We start from the raw sequence: 23,790 nt of genomic DNA on the forward strand, positions 1-23,790 counted from the left end.
ACTGAAGAGTGTCGGCACAAGTACCAATATGCCACGAAGTTCCAAGCTGAGAAGAACTGTGCTGGATGCATTCAGTGTTCAATGCACTCACACTTCAGAGGGTTTAAGAAAAGAAACCCTGCTAACCTACCTGCTAGCAAGTTACTTGTCTCACTTGTCCTGCTGCTATATGAATATAGTGCTCCCAGAAATAGGCAGGTTGTGGGAATGGCTCCTGAACAGCGTTTCTTCTTTGAGTAATTGGACCTCTGCTGCACACTTTTGATAATACTTCTCCATACCACTCACTCTTCAGCATCCTTCTGTTTATCTTGATTTGAAGCAGGTTATTAGGAAGATATGAGTTCCTCGAGTTCTGCTATTGCACAAAGACCAGGTATTTTTTCTGTGTGCATTGTTTCTGTCTCTATATCGTGTCTCTAGCTTCTCTTCATGCTCTTTAGAAATGGACTGGTCTGTCTGGAGAGAGACTTCCCAACAGCATAACTGGCTTGGACAAGCAGTACTGAAGCTTTGGATGGGAAGAATTTTGTTTATAAAAGGAGAGTTTAAACAAGAGAGTATATAAGGAGAGAGGGACCACGAACTTCCCTTAGCAATAACTACTCAGAATGTAATCAGAAAATCTCCAAAGCTGACCTCCATGTGTCTTGCATCGCCTCGTCTCCTTTCATGCCACTTTCATGTGACAGACCCCATGAAGAATGCCTGGAGGCTGCACTGTACCACATTTATTATTTTGTCAGAGCTGCTGTGTCTGCCAAATGGTGGCCAGACACCCAGACAGACTTTCCCAATTAGCAGAGTCCTGCAGCTGATGTCTGGGGCTTGCATATGTGTTCCCTCTGAGTTACCACAGCCGAGACGCTGGCCGGGTCTGCGCGGCCTGGGGTAGGTATTGCCTCGACCGCTGGGCTGCAGAGAAGCAGCTGAGTTTGCTTGAAAGTTGTGGTTTCCTTCGGCTCCTCTTGTTTGGCTGTGAAAGGCTCTTGTTTGGGTGTTTGATCCTTTCATCCTTCTGTGGCCTGGGTGGAGCTGGAGCCTCCAGTGTGACTTGTCTGGGTCATGGCACAGGCCTTGGCATCCTCCTCGACCTCAGGAGAGAGCAACTCTGCACGCTCACCATGGCAGAGCCCACAGGACATCGGCGTGTGGGGCCAGCTCCTGGCAAAGATCATTCTCCAGGTGAGCCCTTGCATCCTCGGCATCTCCAGCCTCTCCTGAGCCTCAGGGGCTTGCAGCAACTCCAGAGATGCTTGCCTTGTCCTTCCTCCTGTACTTCCCTGCATGCTCAGTCCTTTTCCCCTCTTGCTGTGCTTGTAGCTGCTTTGTCCACCACAAACTTGCTTTTCACCCAACAGAAACTTTGCCACCTCTGCAGTCTATACAAAATACCTCCCCCTGATCGAGTGCCTTTAATCTCAGCCATTTGGGAAACTATTTTTCTAATGGTACTCCTGTATTAGCCTTCTGACTGTTTTCACTGTTGCTTTCTGGATGGTTCTTGTTCTGAGGTCTTTTATAATGATTCAGTTTTCTTTGTGCACTTAGAAACTACACCCAAACGTGTGGATGCTGATCCTTCTCTCAAGGGCTCACAGACTGCAGGTGGTCCTGGTGAAAAGGCAGATTCCCAAAGCAACTAGATGGGGTTATTGGCAGCAGCAACCTGAAAAGGCATGGAGATGAGCATAGATCACTTCTGAATCAAGTAAGTGAGCTTGTACTGTGGTTACTGCACTGGCAAGGGAGGGAAAGGGATATTCCTCCCTGGTTTCATATCCTCAGACACATTTTTTGTTATTGGAAGTAGTAAAGGGTAAAATTCACATCACTTCAGAGATGCCCCTCATAGAAACTCGGCTGTAAGATCCAGCCCCAAGCCTGGATACTGCTCAAAATGTGGGCTGGCAGAGGGGGAAATGCTCATTTGTTCAGCAGGAGGAGAGCTCTGGTAGCACGCCAGTCTGTGCTCCACTACCCCCAAAAAGCATCAGCTGTTGAAAGATCATTGACAGGTTTCTGTAAGGTCACTGCATACTACATCATTGCACAGCCATCCTGCAGACAGGCACTGAAACTATTCAGACTGTCGATGAATCGCTGAAAAGGGGGTGTCCTCTAACAGGATCTTTAGGTTGCACAGAGATCAGTGCAGCCACGGCCTGGCCAGCAAAGCCAGACAAGCCATTCTCGGAGGTTTTTTCATTTTCTTGGAAAAGAACATTTTGCAGCTTCCATTTATTTCCCCAGCCCTGTGTTTTTTCCCCTTGATTTTGTCTCTAACGGCAAAAAGACCCAACCAGACTGCAGCTTTGTTTGGCACCAAACTTTCCTCCTGAGATGATCGCACAAGAAGTCTTTTATCACTTGGGCGGCTCAGAGCCAGAGCTGCTTGTGGTGGAAGTCGCCGGGACTGTAACCCCGGGGGCTGTCGTGGGATGAGAGTCGAGCTCGGGCTGTCAGCAAGGCGAGTTGCAGCAGTCGCAGCCCCTGCCAGGGCACGTCAGTACTTCTGAGCCTGCTTCCCCCAGTGCGGCTCTCATTAAGGAAAAGGCAAAAAATCCACATCTAGATTGAATTAGGGCTTTTAGAAAAAAATTAAGTGTTGTTTAAAATATAAATCCTGTCCAGAGTTATGGTCTAGTTCCTTAGGAAATCACTATAAATTGAACCTCCCCTGCTCCCTACTGCCTAATAACAACATGTCACACCTTGGTTTTCTCACAGACCTTCTGGGTCACTTGTGCTGTGTTAGTTTCAGCACTGTCACCTCTGCTTTATGCCCAGGTTCATGTCAAGGAAGGAGGGCCCTGCTGAACTACAGGACTGATGCTCTCTTCAGGCCCCCAGAGATGCTGGCTGCTGCCACTCATGGCTTCTTCCCCTCATCGTTTCACAACACTGGGCAACAGTACCTTGAGGAGGGGACTGTGACACTGAGCCCAAGAAATGCTGTCAGTCACATTTCCCAGAGGGTAAGGAAGATTCCAGCCATTTTCTTTTATTCTCAACCATGTTTTGCTGAAAAAACAATTTTAAAGATGGAAAGAAAAAACCACAGTATTGTGTAAGCAAGATAGAAAACAGCTTTCTGCGGGTTCCCAGGTATTTATGTGCCATTCTCCCTGTAATGTTATTACCAACAACATTGCCTGTGGCTGGCTGACTATTAAGTACGGATGGTTTTGCAACAGCTGTGTGCACAGTACCTTCCTTTGCCAGCAATGCCTTTTCCCTGGCTGTCCCCATGGCTCAGTTTATTTGTATGCAAGGCAACTGCAAGGTTATCGAGGCTTTCCATCAGCTGTACAAACTCGAAGTAGAATCAGCTGCGTGTGTGTGTGTTTCTGAGAAATAGAGGGTTTGGGTAGCTTCTGTGAGAGATATGGTCTTTCTTAGGTGTCTATCTAGAGGAATTACTGCCTATGCTTATACTACAAGCTGTGGAGCATCTATAAGAACGAAAAAGCATATTTTCCTGTTTGTGTTTGAGCCTCCCCATAGAAGGGTTCTAAAGCAGAAGTATCTTTAACTACAGGAAAAAAATGACAAAAACATCCTCATATTCATCAAAATTTTCTTAGATATTTTTCAGGGTATCACTGAGATTTGGCAGGCACCTCCCCCTTCTTCCCCTGCCTGCCCCAGATACTTCCATTTTTGGCTACAAAATCTCAAAGTTTGGGCTTTTTTTGACCAACAATGTCAGCCAAAACCCGGGCTCTTTTCTCTAATTTTTCCACGCAATTTTTAAACTATCTTCTGGCAAAACAGAAATATTGTTTTGATGGAAAATTTTCAACCAGCTCTGCTCATTAGATTCTGCCAACAATCAGACAGGCAAAACAGTGCATCTTCCAAGAGAGGAGACTGTCCGAAGGGCCGAACCCAAGGCAGGGATGACTAACGCTTCTCTCCCCAGCTCTGTGCCCCAGCCAACACTGTGCTCTTTTGCTGGCCTCAGCCCCTAATGAGAGCCATCTTTCTAGAGAAGTTTCCAACCTAAATCTCTCTTGGCAAGTCAGCTCAGTAATTCAGGTACTTTGCCAGGTTAAAGGAAGACGTGGATGGCATCTTCTTACCAGAGGAGCCATGTTGTGCATCTCTTATCTGTGTTGACTAGTATTTGGACCTCTCCAAGCAAATACTAGTTGGCAGGGAAGGGTGGGGAGATGGGGTTAGTCCAGCTCCCTTGCGAAGCAAACTTCAGTGTGCTGTTGTTTAACAGATACGTTTAGATACGCCAGCAACTGAGCCATGCACAGCCATCAGCAATGTCCAACCCTAGGGGTTGGAACTAGATGATCTTAAGGTCGTTTCCAACCCTAACTGTTCTGTGATTCTGTGATAACCCTGAGGATCCCCAGGGACAAGATCCTAAAGTGGCTGATGGGCTGAAATGACACCAGGCACATCACAGCCATGTGTCTATTATCTATGTCCATGAGGAAGTGTTTTTCACACTGAATCTGGAGTCTGCATTCAAGAGGAACCAAGCTCCTCTTGTTTCCTGTGTTCCTGTGATGGACTGAGAGACAAAAAGGGAAGATATTCTTGCAGAGCAGGGCAGAAGCCAAATTTCAGCCTTTGGCTTCTACAGCCAAAGCAGCATCTGCCCATTGGCTACATGGGCAGCCTCCTCAGGTGACAGCCATCCCTCAGCAGTCCCTAATACTTGCAAAGTGCTCTGAAATCTTTCAGTGAAAGACCTTTAGGATGTGCACAAGTTTGCAGCCCTTCTCTGACCATTGCTGATTTTGGAGGGTTAAGTTAGGAACAGGAAATACAGTGACTGAAGAAAAGCCATTAATATTAAATTCTACCCTTTGCCAGATAGTCCTGTGTTATCTTTGCTCTTTCATGAAATATTTTCCAGTTTTCCTTGCAGGGCATTCTTCAGAGGGGTAGCAACTGAGGAGCTGTAACTTGGCACATCTCCACCTGCTTTTCTGTAGCAGTGCACATTTGTGCTCTGGGATTTGAAGAATTTCCTTTGCCTCTAGAATTGATATGCAAACAGTCAGCTGTACAGACATCAATCTGTCCAGTAGACATGCTGTGTGACCTAAGAAATAATACAGGTGGTCAGCACCATGCTGGTGACTCCTGAATTTCTGGAGCAAGCAGACTCGTTTTACTACATCTAGAAGACGGGAGGTCCTGTATACACCCTCCAGGAATGTAATCTGCTGTGCTTGACTGATCACAAAACACCCACCAAGATTTCACTAACAAAATTCTTGACTTTTGCCAAAGAAAGCAAAGATTTGCAGGAAATTAGAGCCATGTCCTTGCCACCTCACAAATAGCTTGGAGATCTCAAGATGCTCATCTCAGCAGAGAGATGCTTGTGCCAGAGCAAACTCAGAGCCCTGTGTGGTCAGCTCGCAGCTCTTCCAGCATCCTTTTCTTCACCTCCTCCAACAGACATCAACTCTGTTGTGACAAAAGCAGAAATGAGCCAACTTAGGCTTCTCCTGCCTGTTTGCTGTAAGTCACACCTACGTACAGGTTCTGATATGTCAGCAGATACAGAATGAGGGATGTTGACTGGGAGAGATGAGTGTTGTAAGCCAACTCATACCACTTCTCTCACTGGTGATTTCATCACAGCCAAAAGCTGTGTGCTTGAGCTGCTGTGAACCCTCTGGGCAGTTAAAGCCTAAGGGAGAAATTTCAGAGAGAAGGAAATGGGGCTCCAGAGAGCCCCATAACTCTCAAGCAAGTGGTTCTCTAGTGCAGTCACCATTTCTGTTAAAAAGAAATCTTTCATTTCCCATTGGTACTTCTCAGGTTGCAAGGAGAACAGTTCTCCTGAAGGTCCTAGCTGCAGAAACAGCCTTGGAAGGGAAGTTGCTCTCATGGCTACGACAAAGGAATGGGAAGCACGAGATCTGGCATGAAGTCCTGCTCCCACTGAAGCCAGTGGGATGTTTGCCATTGGCTTCGGGAGAAGCCAAGATTTCAGTCTGCAGCCAGATTTGGTGGTGTGTTGAGCTATGCTGAGAGCAGAACCAGAAAGGGTTCTTGGTTTTCTGATAAAGCTGTTACTGCCTCAGCTCCTCTGATGCAGATAGCTGGTTTCTCACCTCACATTGCCCCCTGCTTGCTTTCATGTTTTCAGGTCTTAGGCCAGAAACTTCTTGAGGAAGACACTGACTGCATGGTTCATGCCTGTATTGCCCCACGACTGGAGCTCCTGGATATATCTCCACCAGCAAAGTCATCCCCTCCATCGTGCATTGACAGTGCAAGATTATGGCATAAAGCAATTGCCCAGTTTTGTGATAAATGGCTAAAATGCAGTAAAACATATGGGATTTGCTCCAGGTAAATAACTGCCTTTTCCTTCAGGCAGCAGCTTGAATCAGCACTAGAATTAACTCTGAGTGGGTCAAGAGAGTCTGAATTGAAGAGATTGTAAAGGTGGTCCAGGGATGGGCTTCCCTGCTTCACACCTTCACACCAACATGAACTTGGTAATCTTGATATTATAAGCACCCCTTTTTCTCATCTCCTCACTTTCAATTTAAGCAGAAGCCAAATTGTGTTAGTGATGATTTGCGATCTCGATACTCATGAGCCTGACAGAAAACCTCTCCCAAATTATTATTGTTCCCCCTGCTAACAAGCCAACTCAAAGGCTGCCATGCTGCTATAGTGACATAAGTGTTAAATACTGCATTATCTAATGCTCCATGATGATTGCACATGCTTGTGTGCCAGCTCTTGCAACCCATACAACATTCACACTTGGGCAGGATTAATGTCCTCCTCTGAAAAGCAGGTGAAGGAAGCAATATCAAAGTGGATTGAGGCTATTCTGCTCTACCAAGCAGCCCCATTTCCCCCTATACCAGTCCCGTTGGTTTTATTTGACTGGACACATGGTGGAGCTTCTGTATGCCAAGGAAAAGAAACATTGCAAATAATTCTCTCTTTATATTTCTCCCTGGTCAGGACGTCTTTCTATTCCTTGTGTGGGTTTGGTCTCTACTGCCCCTTTCTGGGAACATCTGTAAATGCACCACATCTGTTAAGGCATGAAGGTTTATCTCCTGGACCAAGAAGCTGCCCTGGCTTTCCTCACCTCTGAAGGTGCCACATGTTTGACAGCATCTTCTGGCTAGCCATGGCTTGTGTCCTGCAGCCATCTGGGACTTGATCTCATTTCCACAACGAGCAGCTGGTGGGAGCAGCTTTCTGGTAAGTGGAAACCATTGTGCTATATATTTTCCCCACAAGCAAGGAGCTTGTAAATGTAGATGCTTGAAGTCAAGGTAATGTTGATCATATAGAGAGCCATAGCTAACACTTTTACTAAGATTTTCTCCAGTAAGTTGAAGCAAAGCTACCAAGAAGTTCAGCAGTGGTGCAGGAGCGCACCCCAGTGTTACCTCTTTAGGCACTAAGATTTTTACAGGCAAAAATACTCTTTCTTCTAGTAATACATAGGGAAGAATGGGGAGAAAAGCAACAAAAGAAACCAAACCATGTAGTATTCTCTCCTTATCTTAGCTCTGCAGCACCATTTCCCATCTATCTTTCACACCATTCCGAGTTTGTTCCCTTAAAGTATCTTACCACTACTCCTTTTCAGCTTAGTGACAGCCTCTGAGCAAACTCTGGTTTTCTGGTTCAGTGACTGGCACAGTGTTTGCCTGAACGCTAAACTATCAACTTTGTTGATCTCCTAATTTTTTGCTAATATGATTCCAACAAGTTTTAATGTTTCCTACAGGAAACGCAATCAAACAAAATGAATCAGAATAAACAGATTTAGTGCTCATTCTTTCATAACAACATGCTGGTATCTTTTTTCTTTCTCCATTAGGAAATTCAATCCATCTACTTTTGCTCATGTTAGTTCACTATAGCTGCTATCCACAGGCTGTGGGTTCCACATAACCATGAGATGAGGGGACAGTGCTTTACTGTGCAGGACCTCAGTATTTGTGTGGTTTGAATTTTAAGGAATGGGGTTGGGGGGTTACCTGATCCACAGCTGCCTGGTTCTTTGTAGTATTCATTCTGTTGCTGGTAAAGTCCCACCTGGGAGCACTCTGTACCTTTCATTTGCTCATTTGTCACTCTAACTCTTCTAATCCTTCCTTTTCCCCCTTTCTTTTTTCTCGTGTACTTGCTCTGATTTTAGCACTCCAGGAGGCAGCACAGGGCCCTGGCACAGCTTCCCTGGAGTTCTGGCAGGTTTAAATGCCAAGCATCATGGCCAGCATGCTCCCATGCACCCACAAACCACATTAAGAGTCTTCTCATGAGCATGACCCCAGAGCTGACTTCTCATGGAGGAGACCACGGTGAAACTCCCTTCTTGCACTGAGGCCTTGGACCGACAAAGTCTTCCCCATAAGGTTTGTGTCTACATGGTGAGACTAAACTGTGGACCCATGAGCCTGTCCCCCACCTCCACAGCTCCCTGGCTGCCAGCCCACCACCTCTGTAGGCATGCAAAGGTTGAGGCTTCCACAGCCTGGAGGGTCAAGCCTTTAATTTTTGTCCAATCTGTTGGATACTTAGAGAGACAGCTGGGAATATTGTAAAACAGCTTCTGGCAGCAAAGAGTCCCAGCGAAGGATTACATAGACTCCTGGTAATTATTCTCAGCCTGTCCATCTAAGGCCTGCCTGGGAAGGGAGCTGCAGCCTTAACCAGCAGGGACACAGCCCACATAGTAAAAGCCATTGTTCTGCTCTTTCTTTTCCGGACAAGAAGCTGATTTGGCTATTTGTGTGTTGTGTGGTACCTGGTGATCATGCTGCTAGTGTTTGTGTCACTTTGCCACTGTTCCCACTTTGCAGTTGCAGCTTTTCTAAGTCTTTATTGACAGCCAGACACATCTTTCATTGCTTAATGCATGTTCACCCCAGAAGCTGGGGTCTGGGTTGTGCTGGCATACTGTGTGGCCTTGGGTGGATCAGTTCATTTGCCTGTAGCCCTGTGTGATAGCCAAGGTACCACTGTAGCATCGTTTGGCTGTGGCTTTATAAAGCACTTTCTGTTCCTTGTAAGAACGAGGTAAGTGCAAACCTGTCTTGTTACTCTGTAGTTAGAAGTTGTCTGAGATTATGGTTTGAAATGAGTAGAAAACAACAGCCAACAGAGCAGCTCCTATGTCCTTAGCAGTGGTCAGTTACTGGCTTCTGGCATTTTCAGAGACTGCTTCACAGTCCAGTTACTGAAATGGCAGAGCCAGCTTGGGGCTGGGACCCTTCTGTTGGGCTGTGCACAGGACACAGGAGTTCTGTCATGGCAAATGCTAAGGCCATGCTTAGCCTTAGTTTTTGCTGTAACAATTATAAGTGCTAAAATGTCAGTTTTCCCAATTTTCCTCTGCACAACTTGTTTTAAAGGGTATGAATGCAGATCCTGCTATAGCTCAGTATATTTCTAGCCAACCCAAATGACTCCCCACTGTCTTTTCATCTACATGAGACTCTTAATGCCCTAAGTCTTTGCATGTGCTGGCACACAGCCCAATTGAAGCATGAGCTCCAACAGACGTTTTACATTTAAAACTGTTCTTTTGGCTTCAGAAATTCACAGATTGAAGCTGAGAGATGCAGTTCAGCTGTTTACTTGCAGATCTGCAGCAGCCCTGCTGTGCTATTGCACTCGCCTCCTCCACCAGCACTTGTGTTAACAGCACTTCCCAATTAAAGTAGCAGCCTCGGTTACACAAAATGCTTTTCTTATCTGGGCAGATATCTGATTTTTATTTTAACTGCTCACGGAGCACGGGGCTGTTTTGTTTCCCTTCTCTTATTATAATTAATCCACCATCATTTCCAGTGTCTGGGCTGACTTTTGCTGGATTTTTGCATTTCTTGCCATTTCCAGCATCGACTTGGGCTGATACCACTCAGCTGCCACATGACTCACATGATAGGGAGCACTGATGTGAGCAGTCAGGCAAATATCAGGTGTACAAGCAACTCCTGAAGTTGTGCTCACCCAGAGCAGGACAGCAGACATCCTGTTCCAGAAATAGCTCTCCCAGAAAATTCCAGAGCCTTGCTATTGAAATTATGGCCATTTCCCTGACTAAAATGTTCTGAAAACTTGGCTTTTAAGACCTTCACAGCCAAGATCAAGGCTTTTTCCTACTACCTGAACATTCAGAGTCTCCAAGAGAATAACTGGTATCAGATAAACCCCACATCTTTCTTCATGGTGCAGTCAGAGAAGAGTATCTGTTTTATTCATTTCAGCTCTCTGAAAGGGACATGCTGGGCTCCATCCTGCCTGTAGTGCAACAAGCTCAGCAAGGCTTGTCCAGTGGGGTGCACTGAGATCTGAACTGAGCCTGGGATTTTCACCTCAGCCATATTTGCCATTGCAGACAGTGCTGTAACTGTCTGTTGGTTGAATGTGCATTGTAACATGAGCACAGAACTGCTTGGGCTTGGAGCTGCAGGAAATGGAGAAGCACCAGATGCAATGACAAAAGCACCAGTTTCAGTGCTGACATCCTGTCCCATGAGGCCACAAAGCCCCTCTGTCCTACGAAATGCTTTTCTCATGGTTTGATCAGCTGTAGCTGTCACTCTGGGCTTTTGCCCAGCACAGCTACCCTCAAATCTTAGAGCACCTCCATTCTGCAAGACTCTTCCAAGGATGCTGCAAGCCCAGGCTCCCAGAATGAGAAGGAACCAAAGCCTGCTGCTGCCCCCATGTGTTACTTACTCATTATTGTTGCCACGCACGACTAGACTTGGGAACCCTACTGGCAAGTGTGAAGGAGAGCCAGGCTAAGCACACCACAGCCTCTCAACTGCTGATGTCATAGATCTTGCTTTGGAAGACTCATGTGTTCTTTCCATGAGCTCTGGGCTTTTGCTGGGGTATTTTATATTCAAAAAGTTGTAAAGTCAAACTGTGCATGTTTGGAAGTGAGAAGAATTGGAGACAGCAAGGAGTACACAGCACAAAGGTGTCATCGTCCTGCTCTCAAAGGATGCATGTGTAACACTCAGACACTGCCATGCAGTGCTGAACAATATCAGCTATCAGCACAGCACGTCCAGGCTTGTTGGCCCAGACCACGGGGAGCACAGAGTGAGAGACAGCTCTTGGCAGGCTGAGCTCACATGATAAGGTCATTGGAAAGACAAGTGATGCTTTCATCAACCTGCCTTTCCCCAGTATCAGCACCAGCCTGAGCAAGGACTCACTTTGTGCTCCTGTAATATCCTGTGCTCCACACTGTGCCAAGGAGAAACCTTCCTCACAAATACATTGAAGCTGCACTTTTCTAACCAGTGTGTCAGCCTCCAGCTTCCATCTTTCTTGGCCCTGTCAGGTTCCAGATTTGAACCATTTAATGACACCTCTTGGGAGATTCCCCCCGGATCAGTGGCACCTCTCAAACAGAGGGGAGAGCAAGCTATAGTTTCTGTCTGTTTATCTGCAGCTTCCCAGCAGTTATAATTTACCTTTTGGACATCAGTTAGGGATCTCATGGTTCTGTCCCTCTCTGTTGAGCAGTACTGTGTTGGGGCTGCACATGCTAATTCTGTAGAACATCAGTCCCAGAAGGAGCCTGAAGGTGACAGGTTGGTAGCAGGAACCAAAGTCTTCATGGCCCAAATGGAGCCAGTCTATGGCTTAGGGGAGTCATGCAGACCAATGCTTCTGACCACCACTAACACAGCTCCTTGGAAGGGTAGGGTTGGCTGTTTGCCATCCTTTCACTGCTAACCTTTTTTGCCCTGGTACCATTAACAGATGGGCTGAGGAGCAATGCCTCAGCTAAACACTGTCCACAGACTGCCCTGGACACTGCCTAGAGCTCTCTGAGAACATCTGAAGGGAACAACATGCGCTGGCAGGGGTTATGTGCACTGGCAATTGGGGATTGCAAACACATGCTTCAGCTATGCAAGAAATCTCTGACTTGTTCTGAACGCGATTCTGCCTGAGTTTCTTCCCAGGAACATTCCTGTTCTTCACAGTTTACCAGTTGCAGGAAAGGAGAAAGGGGGAGGAGGGATTTTAAGAGTAAGGGAGAGGAAAGGGAACAAATCTTATAGCGCTTGCCCTAGCCAAATTCCTCCAGAAGGACAGGGTGTGGAGTATAGACTCCAGAATTTGGCATGATCCCAAGAAAATACGAACTGCAAAATTAAAACCACTTTTAATTAGTCATTTGTTTTTACATAAGGAATAAGTCTCTGTTTTTCTGAAGTAATTCAGTGTCTGCTATCACATAAACCAGGCAGCCCCTGCCAAATGGTGCTGCATGATAGAAGGCAAGCACAACTAGGTCTCTGAGAACACACTTTATCTCCTCCAGGAGACAGCAGTGCTGTTCAGATCCGCATTCTGGCTCCTGAGATGAAAAGTCTCATCCCTAAGAGTGAGAAAGTTGCAGACGCAGTCCTCATAGGTGGGAGTAATTTGGTGTCTGAGCTGGAGATGAATGATTAAGCTGGTTTTCTATTATATGAATACACACACTGTGGCCATTTGGAGGGGTGGTCTGGGTGTCACATTGCTTCTGGGCGTACCTTTGAACAGGAGGCGTAGGCTGTATCCAGGTTGGGTCTCTCCTGAGCCAGGGATGACCCTGCAGCTGAGGTGTGAAGCTGGCTGTCAGCAGCACACACACAGGGTTTGTGTTCTTTCCAGTTGCGACCACCTAAACTGTCAGTTTGTTCTAAGAGTGTTAAGTGTCAGCCCAAGACCCTCCCAGAGCACTCAACAACCAGAGCAGTGCTCCTGTGTGGAGTTGCCCAGGGCTAAATTTGGAACCTGCTGAGGTAGACAAGTGCTTCCAACAGGAGAAACCAGTGAAAGAGGAAAGTTGTAACCCAATGCTACCTGCAGACATGCACTCAGAGTAACCTCCATAGCTCAATTAACTATATTAAGTACATACCTGTAATTAATTTAATTTAACTGAGGTTTTCTTCCCTGCATTGTGTGCCTACTGTACCAACCTCTTAAACTTCTTGCTGTGTATATAATTCAACCAAATGTACATACAGTACCCATGTAGCTTAGTCACTCCAGACACCAGGGAGAGTATTATTTTGCTGTATTTGGCTCATACTTCTGCCTTCACACAGGGGGTAACTTCACTGGAATTGGTCATGCTCCATTAGCCCAAACCCAGAGCAAAGCCCGGCAGTTATAAATTACTTGCAATAGAGGCATTGTAATTTCTGTAACACCATGTCCTGCTGAACATGGATGTGGTTTCCCAGTCTCCCACTAGGAAACAGAGAATTAAAGATAGAAAGGAAACTCATCTTCCCTTTCTTTGTTATAATTCAGCAATATCAAAGATATCAACAGATTGCTGTTGCCTCGCGGTGCTGTGTAGGAGCCTTGCCCTGTATATGCTACACTAAACAGGAATAATTGGTTGATATTAAGAAGCAGAGGCTAAAGAAGTATTTCTTTAACTTTGCTGTACATGGTGTCAGGACAGTGGTTCTCTACTTGTGAGGGTCCCCTCCTTCCCCTTTTATTGCCTTCACATTCTGCATTTTTATTGTTAATAGCCCATGTGGTGAAGGAAATGGGTGAACAATTTCACTCTGACTGGCTTTTATTAATCCCAAATTATGGATCAAGTCGCAGTTAATGATGGCCCTGGTGATTTATGAATTGCAATTTCTACTCCTACGAGTCCTGGACAGTTGGAAGCTGTCAGGTGCCAGCCTGAGCAGCTGTTGCCTGAGCATCAGTTAGCACCGAGGAGCAGCGTGTGCATGGATGTGTGAAATGGCCCATCTCTAGGCAGAGTTAATTGCATACCAGTGCAAGAGAGACTGGAGCTGCTTTCTGCAGGTTGCACACTGTGTTATTAGTTTCCCAAGGGTGGAAAGCAGACTAACGCTGAGCGATTTGAAATCCAAGTGAGAGATTTTATTGCAGAGGTTAGAAGGCTGCTGAAAGAGAAGCAAAGAAACACACAAGGAATATGTGCCTGACACATCAACACTTCTGAAGTGAGCCTGAGAAAAGAGGGACAAAACCAAAGTGATGAAGAGAACAGCAGCTCCGGAGCTGAGCAAGAGCTTATGGGTATCACAAGGACAAAAGAGGAGAGCCCTGTTCTAGAGGAGAGCCCTGTTCTTCGCTCTCTTTGGAGAGGAAACACTGAAGTTTTGATTCGTTATCACTGAGTGATTAACTCTGATATTCCCTTGGGAAGGAGCTTGCATGGATGTGAATGCTGGCTGGTGCCCAGCATCATTGCTACTTTGGATTAAGTGAAAATGCACAGGCTTTCTCAGTTCTGTTGCCCTCTGCATTGACACAGGTCAGGGAAAGGAGGATTTCTTCCTGAACTTCCGTTGACGTATGACCCTTATGTTGGTTGAATGTGTATGATGACCAAACCATTCAGCTCTCAGACAGACTTCCCCTGTCTGAGGCTTTGCAGCTCTCACAGTCTGTCTGTTTACAGAAGTATTCCAATTATTTGGAATGATGACATCATCCTTGCAATTAGCCCAGAGCCAACACCAGTACACCTACAAAATGGTTATTCCTGCTGGGAGAAAACCACCTTCTCACAAGGATTCTGGAAGGATCTGGAAGGTGAAGCAATTTCCCATCTATATTTCCTGGTGTCCTTCCATGAGATCTGGAGTAATTCTTCCTGGAATTAGAAAAGTACTAAGCAGTAAATGACAGTTCAGGCCGAGGAAGCCAAACCAGACTTAGCTCTGTCAGCAAAGGCGGGTTGTTTGCCCCACATTTCCAGATCTCCTCAGCAGTTGCATTTTCCAGGTTTGAGCAGGTTACCCAGGTTACTCAGTAAGTACTCCCTGAGTAACCTGTATTTGTTTGAGAAAGCATGATTATTGCTTGTAACTTTTGAACCTCAGCAGTCACACAGAGATTACAAGTGCCTTAGGAAAGGCATTTTGGCACGTCTCGTCTTGTCCCACACACTTGCAGAGCCCTCTCCGGCACACTAAATCCATTGTCTGTTGGGTCACAAAAGTACGTAAGCTGGCTGAGCCCCAGGATCATCCACTCTTGAGACAAGCTGGGCCAGGGATGGAGGGAAGGAAATCCTAACAATGGCTCTGAGATGGGGCTCTCCTATCTTGCCTTCCCTGCGTCCAGCACCTGCACTGCACAAGGCAACTCCACTCAGCTTAAATTTAACTCCGAAGTAGGTTTGTCCATCTCCTTGAGGGCACAGTGTTCAGCAGCCCCTCACTTCCGTGCAAAGCCCCATGGCTGCCCCCCACAATGCATCTTCATGGTGGCCCTTGGAGCAAGCAGGGCCTGGGTAACTCCTGCAAACAGTTACAAGGAAATGCTTCTCCTCCTCTCCCCCCCAGCCCAGGGAAGCTTTGTTAGAGGTCTCCCCTGAGCCCTCGGAGGGCTCCGCAGGCACTGACCACACACCAGCGCTGGGACAGCACGACTGGAAGGCGATGGTGTCCACATGCCCTCACCAGCCCTGCGGAGTCCAAGCCCAGGACTGACCAATCTGACATCATTAGGCCTCGTCTACTGCAGATGGGCTCCAGGTGTGTGTGATCAATGCGTTGGCGATGTAATCAGAGCAGTCTGGGTTGGGAAGGACCTTGAGATCACCCAGTTCCAAGCCCCGGCCATGGGCAGGGACAGATGACTGAAATGCTGTAAGTGTACGTACGGCCGGGATGATGTATATTACAGTGACATCCATTGTATACATGCTGTACATGACATACGTCGGGCTGTACAGGTGTACACCGTGCCCCCGCTGCTCCTCGCGCGCAAGCCGGGGCGGGGGTTGCGGTCCCTTTAAACGGGCCCCCCCTTTCCGCCGACACGTTCCAGCGCTGACCTCTCAACCAACCTCGCTGCGCAGCCCTTCCCCGACTCCCATTGGTCAGATGGCGCTGAAGGTCCCGCCTTCCGGAACTGCTAGCCAATGGGAGGAGCGCTAAGCGAGAGTCTGGGTTAGGTTGGTGCGTGTGGCCGATGGCCGGCGAGCCGCGGGTCAGTGCGGGGGGCTCGGGACGGGGCTCGCTGTGAGCGACGGGGCTTTGGCTGCGGTGGGGGGCGAGGGGAAGGGGTAGGGTCCGGGTGCGAGTCCGAGTCCGCTCGCCGAGGAACGGGGGCCGGGCCCTCCGGCGCTGAGGGGATCGGGGCCCGCCTTGAGGCGCTGAGGGGAGCGGGACCCCTCTGAGGCGCTGAGGGGAGCAGCGGGACCCCTCTGAGGCGATCAGCGGGGCCCTCACGCTGGGCTGGGCCGGGCCCAGCTCCGGGCGGCCGCCGCCGCCTCGCTGTGCCCTGTGGAGGCGGCGGGCTCCCGGGGTGGGGATGCCCCTCAGGGGGTCATGGTTTGCCGCGTGTGTCGGTGCGGGGCAGCAGCCGGGGGTGCGGGGATGGGGCGGGCAGAGCCGGGCTGTTGGCCCGCCCGGGGGAGAAGGGAGAAGTGCGTGGGGAGAGCAGGCTCTGAGGAGGGCGCTCGGCTCACAGCTCCTCAACAGGCAGAGGTCCCGCCGCGGGTCGTTAGCTCAGAGCTGTGACCCTGCCTGCAGGCTGCGGGGCCGTGGTCGGTGCTGGGGAAGGCCATAACGTGGTAGTGGTTTCACCATGGGAATGCCTGATGAGGACAGTGGGAACGTTAAGGTCAGTGGAGTGCTGCGGGAATGTGAGGCGGTGTTACCCGTGTCTGACCCACCAACAGACTGCGGAGCTGAGGGTTGAAGGGAAAAAAAGCAGGTTCCTAATGAGTCGCTGCTGTAGGCCCAGCGGTAATTAAACACAGTGCTCGGGCAGGTGCTTGTCTTTATGCAATAAAGCAACCTTGTCATACAGGTTCAAATTAAGTGTAGCTTGAGCTGTCCTTATGTCAAACAAACCAACCAAATCCCACAACAGTGCGCTTCCATGACATTAAAATGTGCATTCTTGACGTGTGAGGAACCAGGGATTTCTGGAAAAGGCGACATGAAGGATGATTTTGGTCAGTTTTTAGTGTGCATTGGTGGGAGATCTGATGTGGTTCCATGGATTTTTTTTTACCCTAGTTAAGGACACTTGGCTCAAGTGACTCCTGCTTTTTAATAAAGTTATAGAAAGTGGTATTTAAGATGTGGAGCATCTATGTGAAGGTTTGTCCACGGGTAGATCAAAAAAGGGTTGAAAATAACATACTTATTATTGAAGAAATATTGCTGTTAGAATGGCTTCTTTTGGATTTTACCCTGAGAAGATGGGGTGGAAGGAAGGCTTTGTGTGTGTGCTTTATATCCATTCTCCATGCTAAGAAATAAACACTGGTATGAAGGAAACTCATCATGTGTGATTCCTGTTCCAGGTGCTGGTGTAAAAGATGAGGCTGAATGAGAGCCGGACAAGATCCTTCCAGGCTCCTGTCACCATCCATAACTACCCGGGCAGGCAGGTCTATGTGTTTCCCAATGGCCGCTCTGATTCGGAGGAGTCATCAGAGGAGGAACTCAACGTCATGGAGTTACGACCAAGGGGCAAGGAGCAGCAGCGATGCAGCACCTCTCGGGACAGAGTTGGAGACGTGGTACTTCTGGAACGGGAGATTATGGAGGGCGATAACCTAAACAAGCTGGCCCTGCAGTATGGCTGTAAAGTAAGAGCTATCTCTGTTTGTTTGGGTTTAATTGCTTTACAGGTATTTTACATGTAGCTTAGCTTCCAGAATTACAGGAAGGCGTGTTGTTGTCTAGTGGTTTTTACACTGCAAAGTGTTTGCCCTGTGGCTTTCATGAATGGTCAATATCTGTGTAAAACTGAGCTGAAGAAAGGCAAAACCCAAAAGAGTTCTTCACCTAGCAGCCTAGGGAGATACTGTCGACCTCACACCCTGCGTGACCTGCTTTCCTGTTCAATTTGAGTGACTAAGTGCAGTGTAGCAGTCATGGTTTGTAGTTTGTTATTTAAGTGAGGGCAAACAGTAGGAAGCTGAGTGCAGAAATAAGGGTCAGAGCCCTGCTCTCCAGCAAACAGTTTTAGAAACTGAGCAGCACAAAGAAACACCACCGTGATGGCATCTGGTTTGGGGGTGTTTTTGTTTATTTTTTGTAAGTAATGAGCTTAACATATTGCAAGGGAGGCCTGTGTCTAACAGGGGTGGACTTGGCAAAGGAGAGATGCCAAAGTTCAGGTCACAGATCCTGGGTGCTGTCAGTGCATGCGGGTTTTGATTGATTGCTGTTGTACCCAGAAGCATGTGCAGTGCAGCAGCTGCAGGCAGAGGGGAGCGCCTCTGCACGGGGTTGCAACAAAACTACAAAACACATTTCTTTGTCCCAAAGCAGAGCGCTTTATAGGAAAACTGTTGAAAAGTTTAATTACCTGATCTGGACATTAAAAGTGCCCTCTTGTTCAGCAGTTAAAGCTGTATTTTTAGAGCCTCCTTTATCTGCAAGCCAGACTGTGATTAAAAAGTTCCATGATGCAAACAATTGGAAAGGGACCTGAATAGGGATAATGATACGGCACTGGCTCAACTGCTGCAACACTACTGCAGACTGTCTTGCTTGACACAACAGCTGTGTGGTGCAGCTGAAGCAAGAGGGCTTACAGGGATTGCGACAATTCCTCCCCTCCCATTCCCTTAGAAACAAAAACAAAACAGAAAAGAAGCCCTTCTAGGTTCTGCTGACAAGCCTGATGTGAGTGGAGAAGCAAGCCTGGTAGGACTTGAATAGGCCTTGATTGGCTTCAGGAGGGCCTGAGAGCTCAGAGCTGCAGCAGTTGACTTTGTAGTTGTGACTGCTTATCTCTGAGCAGTAGCCATTGTGTTGTTACTGCCACTGGTGCAGGATCACAGCAGGTCAGTGAACTCGAAGGGGGAAGATTCAGAACAACTCCTGATTTATGGCATAAAAATTTCCCCTGTTCCGTAACTCAGGAGGACTCAGTCCCATCCCTGTCCCTCTACCCCCTTCCTGGCCTCCAGGAGCCTTTCAGCCCTGGCATGCACAGGTGGATCTGTTCAGTCCTGATGAAGGCTGCTGGGCTCATCAGGTGGGGAAGGTGAAGCTAATGGGGAGTGACCAGATCATAAGTGTTCTGCTGCCATGGGGGAAAAACTGCCCTACTACCTCCTCCCTTCTAGAAAAGGCCATGGTGACCTGTTCCAGGTAAACTGAGGGGGTACAGAAATCCTTATTATTGGGGATTGGTGTATTTGGCCCTGATGAGTTTTCATGTTTTACTTCCACAATTAAGCAGCTCCTGAAAGGTTACTTGGGACATCAGTGAGGAAGAGCTATAACTGCTAATACGTGTGATTGTGTTTAAAAATCCAGGATGAGCTTCTCCTTGAAATCACTGAGAACTTGCCATTGGTTTCAGAATTGTCAGGGCCTCCTTGGGGTTGGGATGTTAAGATGGTGCCACAGATAGCTTTGTGTGTGCTACAGATCACTTGGCAGAGATGCAAAGCACTTTAGAATTCTCATTTTTACTCTTGACCATTTATAGCCCTGCCTGGCTTTTGGCATTGTTCTGAGCTGGGACAAGAGGAGCTGGCTGCAGCCAAAAAGCAAGTACAGAAAATAAGCCTAAATGGCGAGTGCTCTTGCATGCCTCCCCTCAGCTTTGTTTGTTGTTTCTGCACAAGTGCTGCTCCTCTTTCTGTTACCAGAGCCTTAGCACAACATGGCAGTGTTTGACTGCAGACCCTGCAGGAGATATTTACTGTCCCAATAATGTTTTCATTGGAACTAAACCAGCAATTGAAGCACCACCTTAGTTAGGAGGCTTTGGGTGAGATTGTTATTTCATAACTAAATAATGTTACAGGGTTTAAGTCCAGATGTTATGCTGGAGCAAGCTGTGAAGGGTCTGAATAGGCAGCCTCGGGGGCACCGGATTAGGACCTAGATTAAATTTCCCATTTTCAGATTCCTCAAGCTTTGCAGAGTCAATGTGAGACTCGGGCGTTCATCTCATCTCTCACTTTCAGCAGTCTTGCTCTCTCTGGCTGTGACATGGCAGACTTGACACCTTCCAGGGATTGCTGGTGATGAGCTTGGTGTGTGGTTCCCTGATAACCCATATGAGCTGGAGGGGAGTTCCACGGGGAGCAGCAGCTCTGCAGGCAGAGAGGCTGCAGCTCCTCTCTCCTGTGGTTGGTGCTCAGCCTCCAACCTGTGGGGCCACCCTGCAGGGGAGAGGGGAAAAGGGGGGCTGCCTTCCTCTTGGCACCTCCTGCATCTTTGCCCTCAACTGTGATGATTTTGGTGCTGGTGGCAGTCACACATTTGCTTAGGAAGTAAAGCACTTTCTTGGTTTTAGTTCCCCAGTTTCACTGGTAGCCTCAGACTTGTGAGGGTGCAGAGCATGCGGTTCATACATCATTTACTACACTTGTAACAGAACAGATACAACTTTATCCAGACATGCAGACTGTGTCTTTTCTGTGGTACATCAGAAGTGGTTCAGCCCCTTTGTGTCACCTTTCTCTTTGCTTTGAGGTCTTGCTCTTTGGTTTGCATCCTATGTTTTACCCTCAAGGTTCTTTCATATCTCCACGGCTGCTTTGGAGAGCTCCTTCCACACATTAACACCCCTTTCATTTTCTTTGACAGAGGATTTAGGGCAGTTGAGAAGTTCATGTACTTACCAGGTGGTTGTGAGTGGACACTGTATTAAGCTGTTCTCTCTTTATGTAACATTAAACAAAGAAGCATGGGTTTGTCTTTTCCTTGATACCAGCTGCCCTTGTGACTTAAGCTGTACTTATGGTTTGGTCTTTCTTGCTCTTACTGCTGTTTGCATCATGAGCTGGGTGGGAATACCAGTCAGAGCTGGGAACTACACACACTCTAGAGATGATCACAGATACATGGAGATTATTGCTTTACGTGTACCTTCAGTGGGAGCTTTTACCAGCGGTGGAGAAATGAGCCATGTGAGCTGCTAGTGTGCAGGAAAGGGACAGTGCCTGGGGACATGAGCAGAGGATGCTTGTGTTTGTGGCAGGGGTGCTCGACAGCTCTCTTCCAAGTGGTGATCTAGCAATCAGACCTTGGTGTGTTCTGGAGACAGGGCTCTGTTCACTCCGAAATCACTTTCTGAGCAGGGGGAGGGTTTTGCCTGCGTGTACTGATGTTGTCCTCACCTTAAGCAGGCATTGTTTAAGGTATGAAAACTGAGGATCTGTTATGAAGACTCTTCTTGCCTTAACCTGGATTAGAAAGCGAGAGAACAGTAAAGAAAGCTAAATGAAGGAAAACCATTAAGTATTAAGCAGCGTACAACCCATGAGAGATAGAAAAGCATGACAGGAGGTTAAAGACTGATTGATGACATGGGCCAGTCTCTGTCCTGCAGGACCTGGAACATCCCCAGAGCAGCTGGGATATCTGCAGAGCACAAAGCCACTTGCAACCAGGGCTTGCTTTTATTTCTGACAGCTGCTTGCACACTTCCTGTTTCAGTCTGGGATGTCCTACATCAACATCCATGTCCTTCAGTCTGGGATGTCCTACATTAGCATCCATGTCCTTCAGTCTGGGATGTCCTACATTAACATCCGTGTCCTTTTTGGGTTCTGTAGGTTGCAGATATCAAACGTGTCAACAACTTCATCCGGGAGCAGGACTTGTATGCTCTGAAGTCCATCAAGATCCCTGTGAAGAGCCATGGGCTGCTAACGGAGAGCGGCGGAGACCTGAGGCCAGTCCCGAGCGTGCCCACACAGCCCGGCCTGACACTTGTGGACTTAGGGGAGCCTGATGGGGGTGTGAGCAGCAGTGCTGAGAGCAGACACCTCAGCGACTACTTCAAGGGGATTGACAAGAGCATTCAGGACGCTGTGCAGGCCGAGGTCCAGCTGAACACCGAGTACTGCCCGGAGGCACTGGAGCGGCCGCTGCCTGAAGCAGGGAAGCAGGAGACCAACAATGGAGCGGACTGTGGGATCCAGTGGTGGAATGCAGTTTTTATTATGCTCCTGATAGGAATTGTTCTGCCGGTATTTTATATCATCTATTTTAAAACACAAGGCCTGGTGGCCCATACCTCCAACACAACACTAACCTCAAACGTTTCAGCAGATGGATTGGAAGGGAAATTACCACAGAGCTCAGTTGTAGATAAAAAATCCTAAAGGGGAGAGGCAGCTGCCTGCAGCCTCTCCCCCGGCGCTGCAGCACGAGTGCAGAGACAGACTTGAGCACAGTGAGGGGTAACAACACAGATGATTTCTATTTTTGTTAAGTAGCTGGTGTTGTGAGCCTGAACTTGACTGAAGTGCAGCAATGTGCTGCTTATGGAACAATCAGGATGCTTTGTTGCTTGTAAGGATCATCAGGCAGCTGGCTTAGCATCCATGAGCTCTATCAAGGGAAAAGTATTTTGTAGCAATCATCTACTCATAGTGGTTGCTTCAGGTATTTCCTAATGCCTTGTCCAAGCAGCGACTCCTTTGCTGCTGGATAGAGTTCAGTATTAATGCTGTCGGAATGTTGGGGGTTGTTTGCATTTTACGAAAACCCCCTTATTGCCTCAAGTATTAATGGGGATTCAACTCTTCCTCTGAACCGTCAGTTTTAGCTCTTGCAGCCCATGGTAGCTTTGGTGTACTTGACTCTAAACCGTTGTCCTCCAGTGCATTACTCGAGGTGTGCAGTGGCACAAGGCTGCCACCAGCACCTCACCTTTCCATGCCTTTGAGGCCACCTCTGCCCATCGGTAAACTCCTTCAGAGGCATTTTTGCAGTCCAATGACTCAGCCAGAGCCAACACACCTGCAGGACTGCAGATAGCCAAAGAGTAGAGGAGGAAGAGAAGCAGCGTTAGGCCTGGGGTATGTATGTAGTACACACTTCTCAAAGGCTCGTTGTTTTGGGTGAGGGGGCTGTGTTTAGCCAGTATTATATTTTTAATAATAATAATAATAATCTATAATGGTGCATCTCTAACAAGCAAACACCTGGTGTCAGTGCTGGGTTTGAGTTTCCTTGGTTGTGTTAGGGAGTGTCACGAGTTGCGTTTGATTTGCAAGGTCCAGGACTGCAGCCTTGCATTGCCTTCGTGGCAGGAAGTAGTGCAAATCCTTTACAGGCTGTGGACTGTGGAGCTGCTGTGTGATAAAGGTTTGTGTGAGCTGCTGACATTGGTGTTCACAGGCTTTGGAATTCATGGGAGTGCCCACTGAAGCTGCAGATGTTCGTGGGGTCCCAAGGCATTGGCAGCCCCAAGGTCAGTAAACACTACATGGCAGAGAGCAGGAAAGGAGCCTCTGGGGGGGCTTTGCCTCAGAAACTGAATTCAGCAAATTCAGGGCCCATGACTGCAGGTAAACGCTCTCCTAGAACAGACTCGAAGGTGCTTTGCAGCACGGTGTGTGACACCTGCCCGGGGTGAGGCGAGGGCTCAGCAGGGCTCCAGCCCCTCTTTGGGCTGCTCTGCAGAGAAGTGCAGGATCCTTCCCAGTGCCCAGGCTGTGCGGTGCAGAGCTGAGCCTCGCTGGGCTGGGGCGAGGGCAGGGCCCAAGGAAGCACCTGCAGGAGCGTGGGATGGGAGTGAGGCAAGAAGCACGGTGTGCTGTTACAGTGAAAACCTGTGTTTCCTGCAGCCCTCCATACAGGTGCTCAGGAAACCCTGCGGGAACCTGATTTTGTAATGGAGGATTCCAAAGTACCTTATACTGAACTTGTATTTTTCTTCTGTGAAGGAGCTGTATCTGTTTGAGGGGGGAACTGGGATGTTTTCAAATAAAGCACAAAGGGGCACCCCATGGCTCGGGCCTTTTTTGTGGTGACAGAACTGGACAGAGCTAAACTGTGTCCTCTGAAGGTCGGGTGCTGCACA

At 48.0% G+C, this 23,790-nt stretch overlaps 1 protein-coding gene across 2 annotated transcripts; it reads left to right on the top strand.

Moving 5' to 3' along the window:
* Nucleotides 1-15,957: 15,957 nt before the first annotated feature.
* On the top strand, nucleotides 15,958-22,261 carry LYSMD4 (LysM domain containing 4). Of its 2 annotated transcripts, none has more exons than XM_061446701.1 (3): nucleotides 15,958-15,978; nucleotides 17,306-17,593; nucleotides 21,533-22,261. In XM_061446701.1, exons 2-3 carry the CDS (start codon nucleotides 17,321-17,323, stop codon nucleotides 22,082-22,084), a joined length of 825 nt encoding a protein of 274 aa, XP_061302685.1. In that variant the 5' UTR covers nucleotides 15,958-15,978; nucleotides 17,306-17,320; the 3' UTR covers nucleotides 22,085-22,261. The 2 variants fall into 2 exon arrangements, with proteins under 2 accessions (XP_061302685.1, XP_061302684.1); XM_061446700.1 differs by lacking the exon at nucleotides 15,958-15,978 and adding an exon at nucleotides 16,469-16,614.
* The last annotated feature ends 1,529 nt before the right edge of the window (nucleotides 22,262-23,790 follow it).

Source organism: Pezoporus flaviventris, unplaced genomic scaffold (genome assembly GCF_033815535.1).
Source record: "Pezoporus flaviventris isolate CSIRO_AGI_PZ_B2104156 unplaced genomic scaffold, CSIRO_AGI_Pfla_v1 ptg000006l, whole genome shotgun sequence".
NCBI lineage: Eukaryota > Metazoa > Chordata > Aves > Psittaciformes > Psittacidae > Pezoporus > Pezoporus flaviventris.

Coding starts and splice junctions, on each gene's coding strand:
- LYSMD4 (XM_061446701.1), top strand. CDS start 17,321: ATGAGGCTGAATGAGAGCCGGACAAGATCCTTCCAGGCTCCTGTCACC. Junction 17,594..21,532: donor CCCTGCAGTATGGCTGTAAA/GTAAGAGCTATC, acceptor TGGGTTCTGTAG/GTTGCAGATATCAAACGTGT.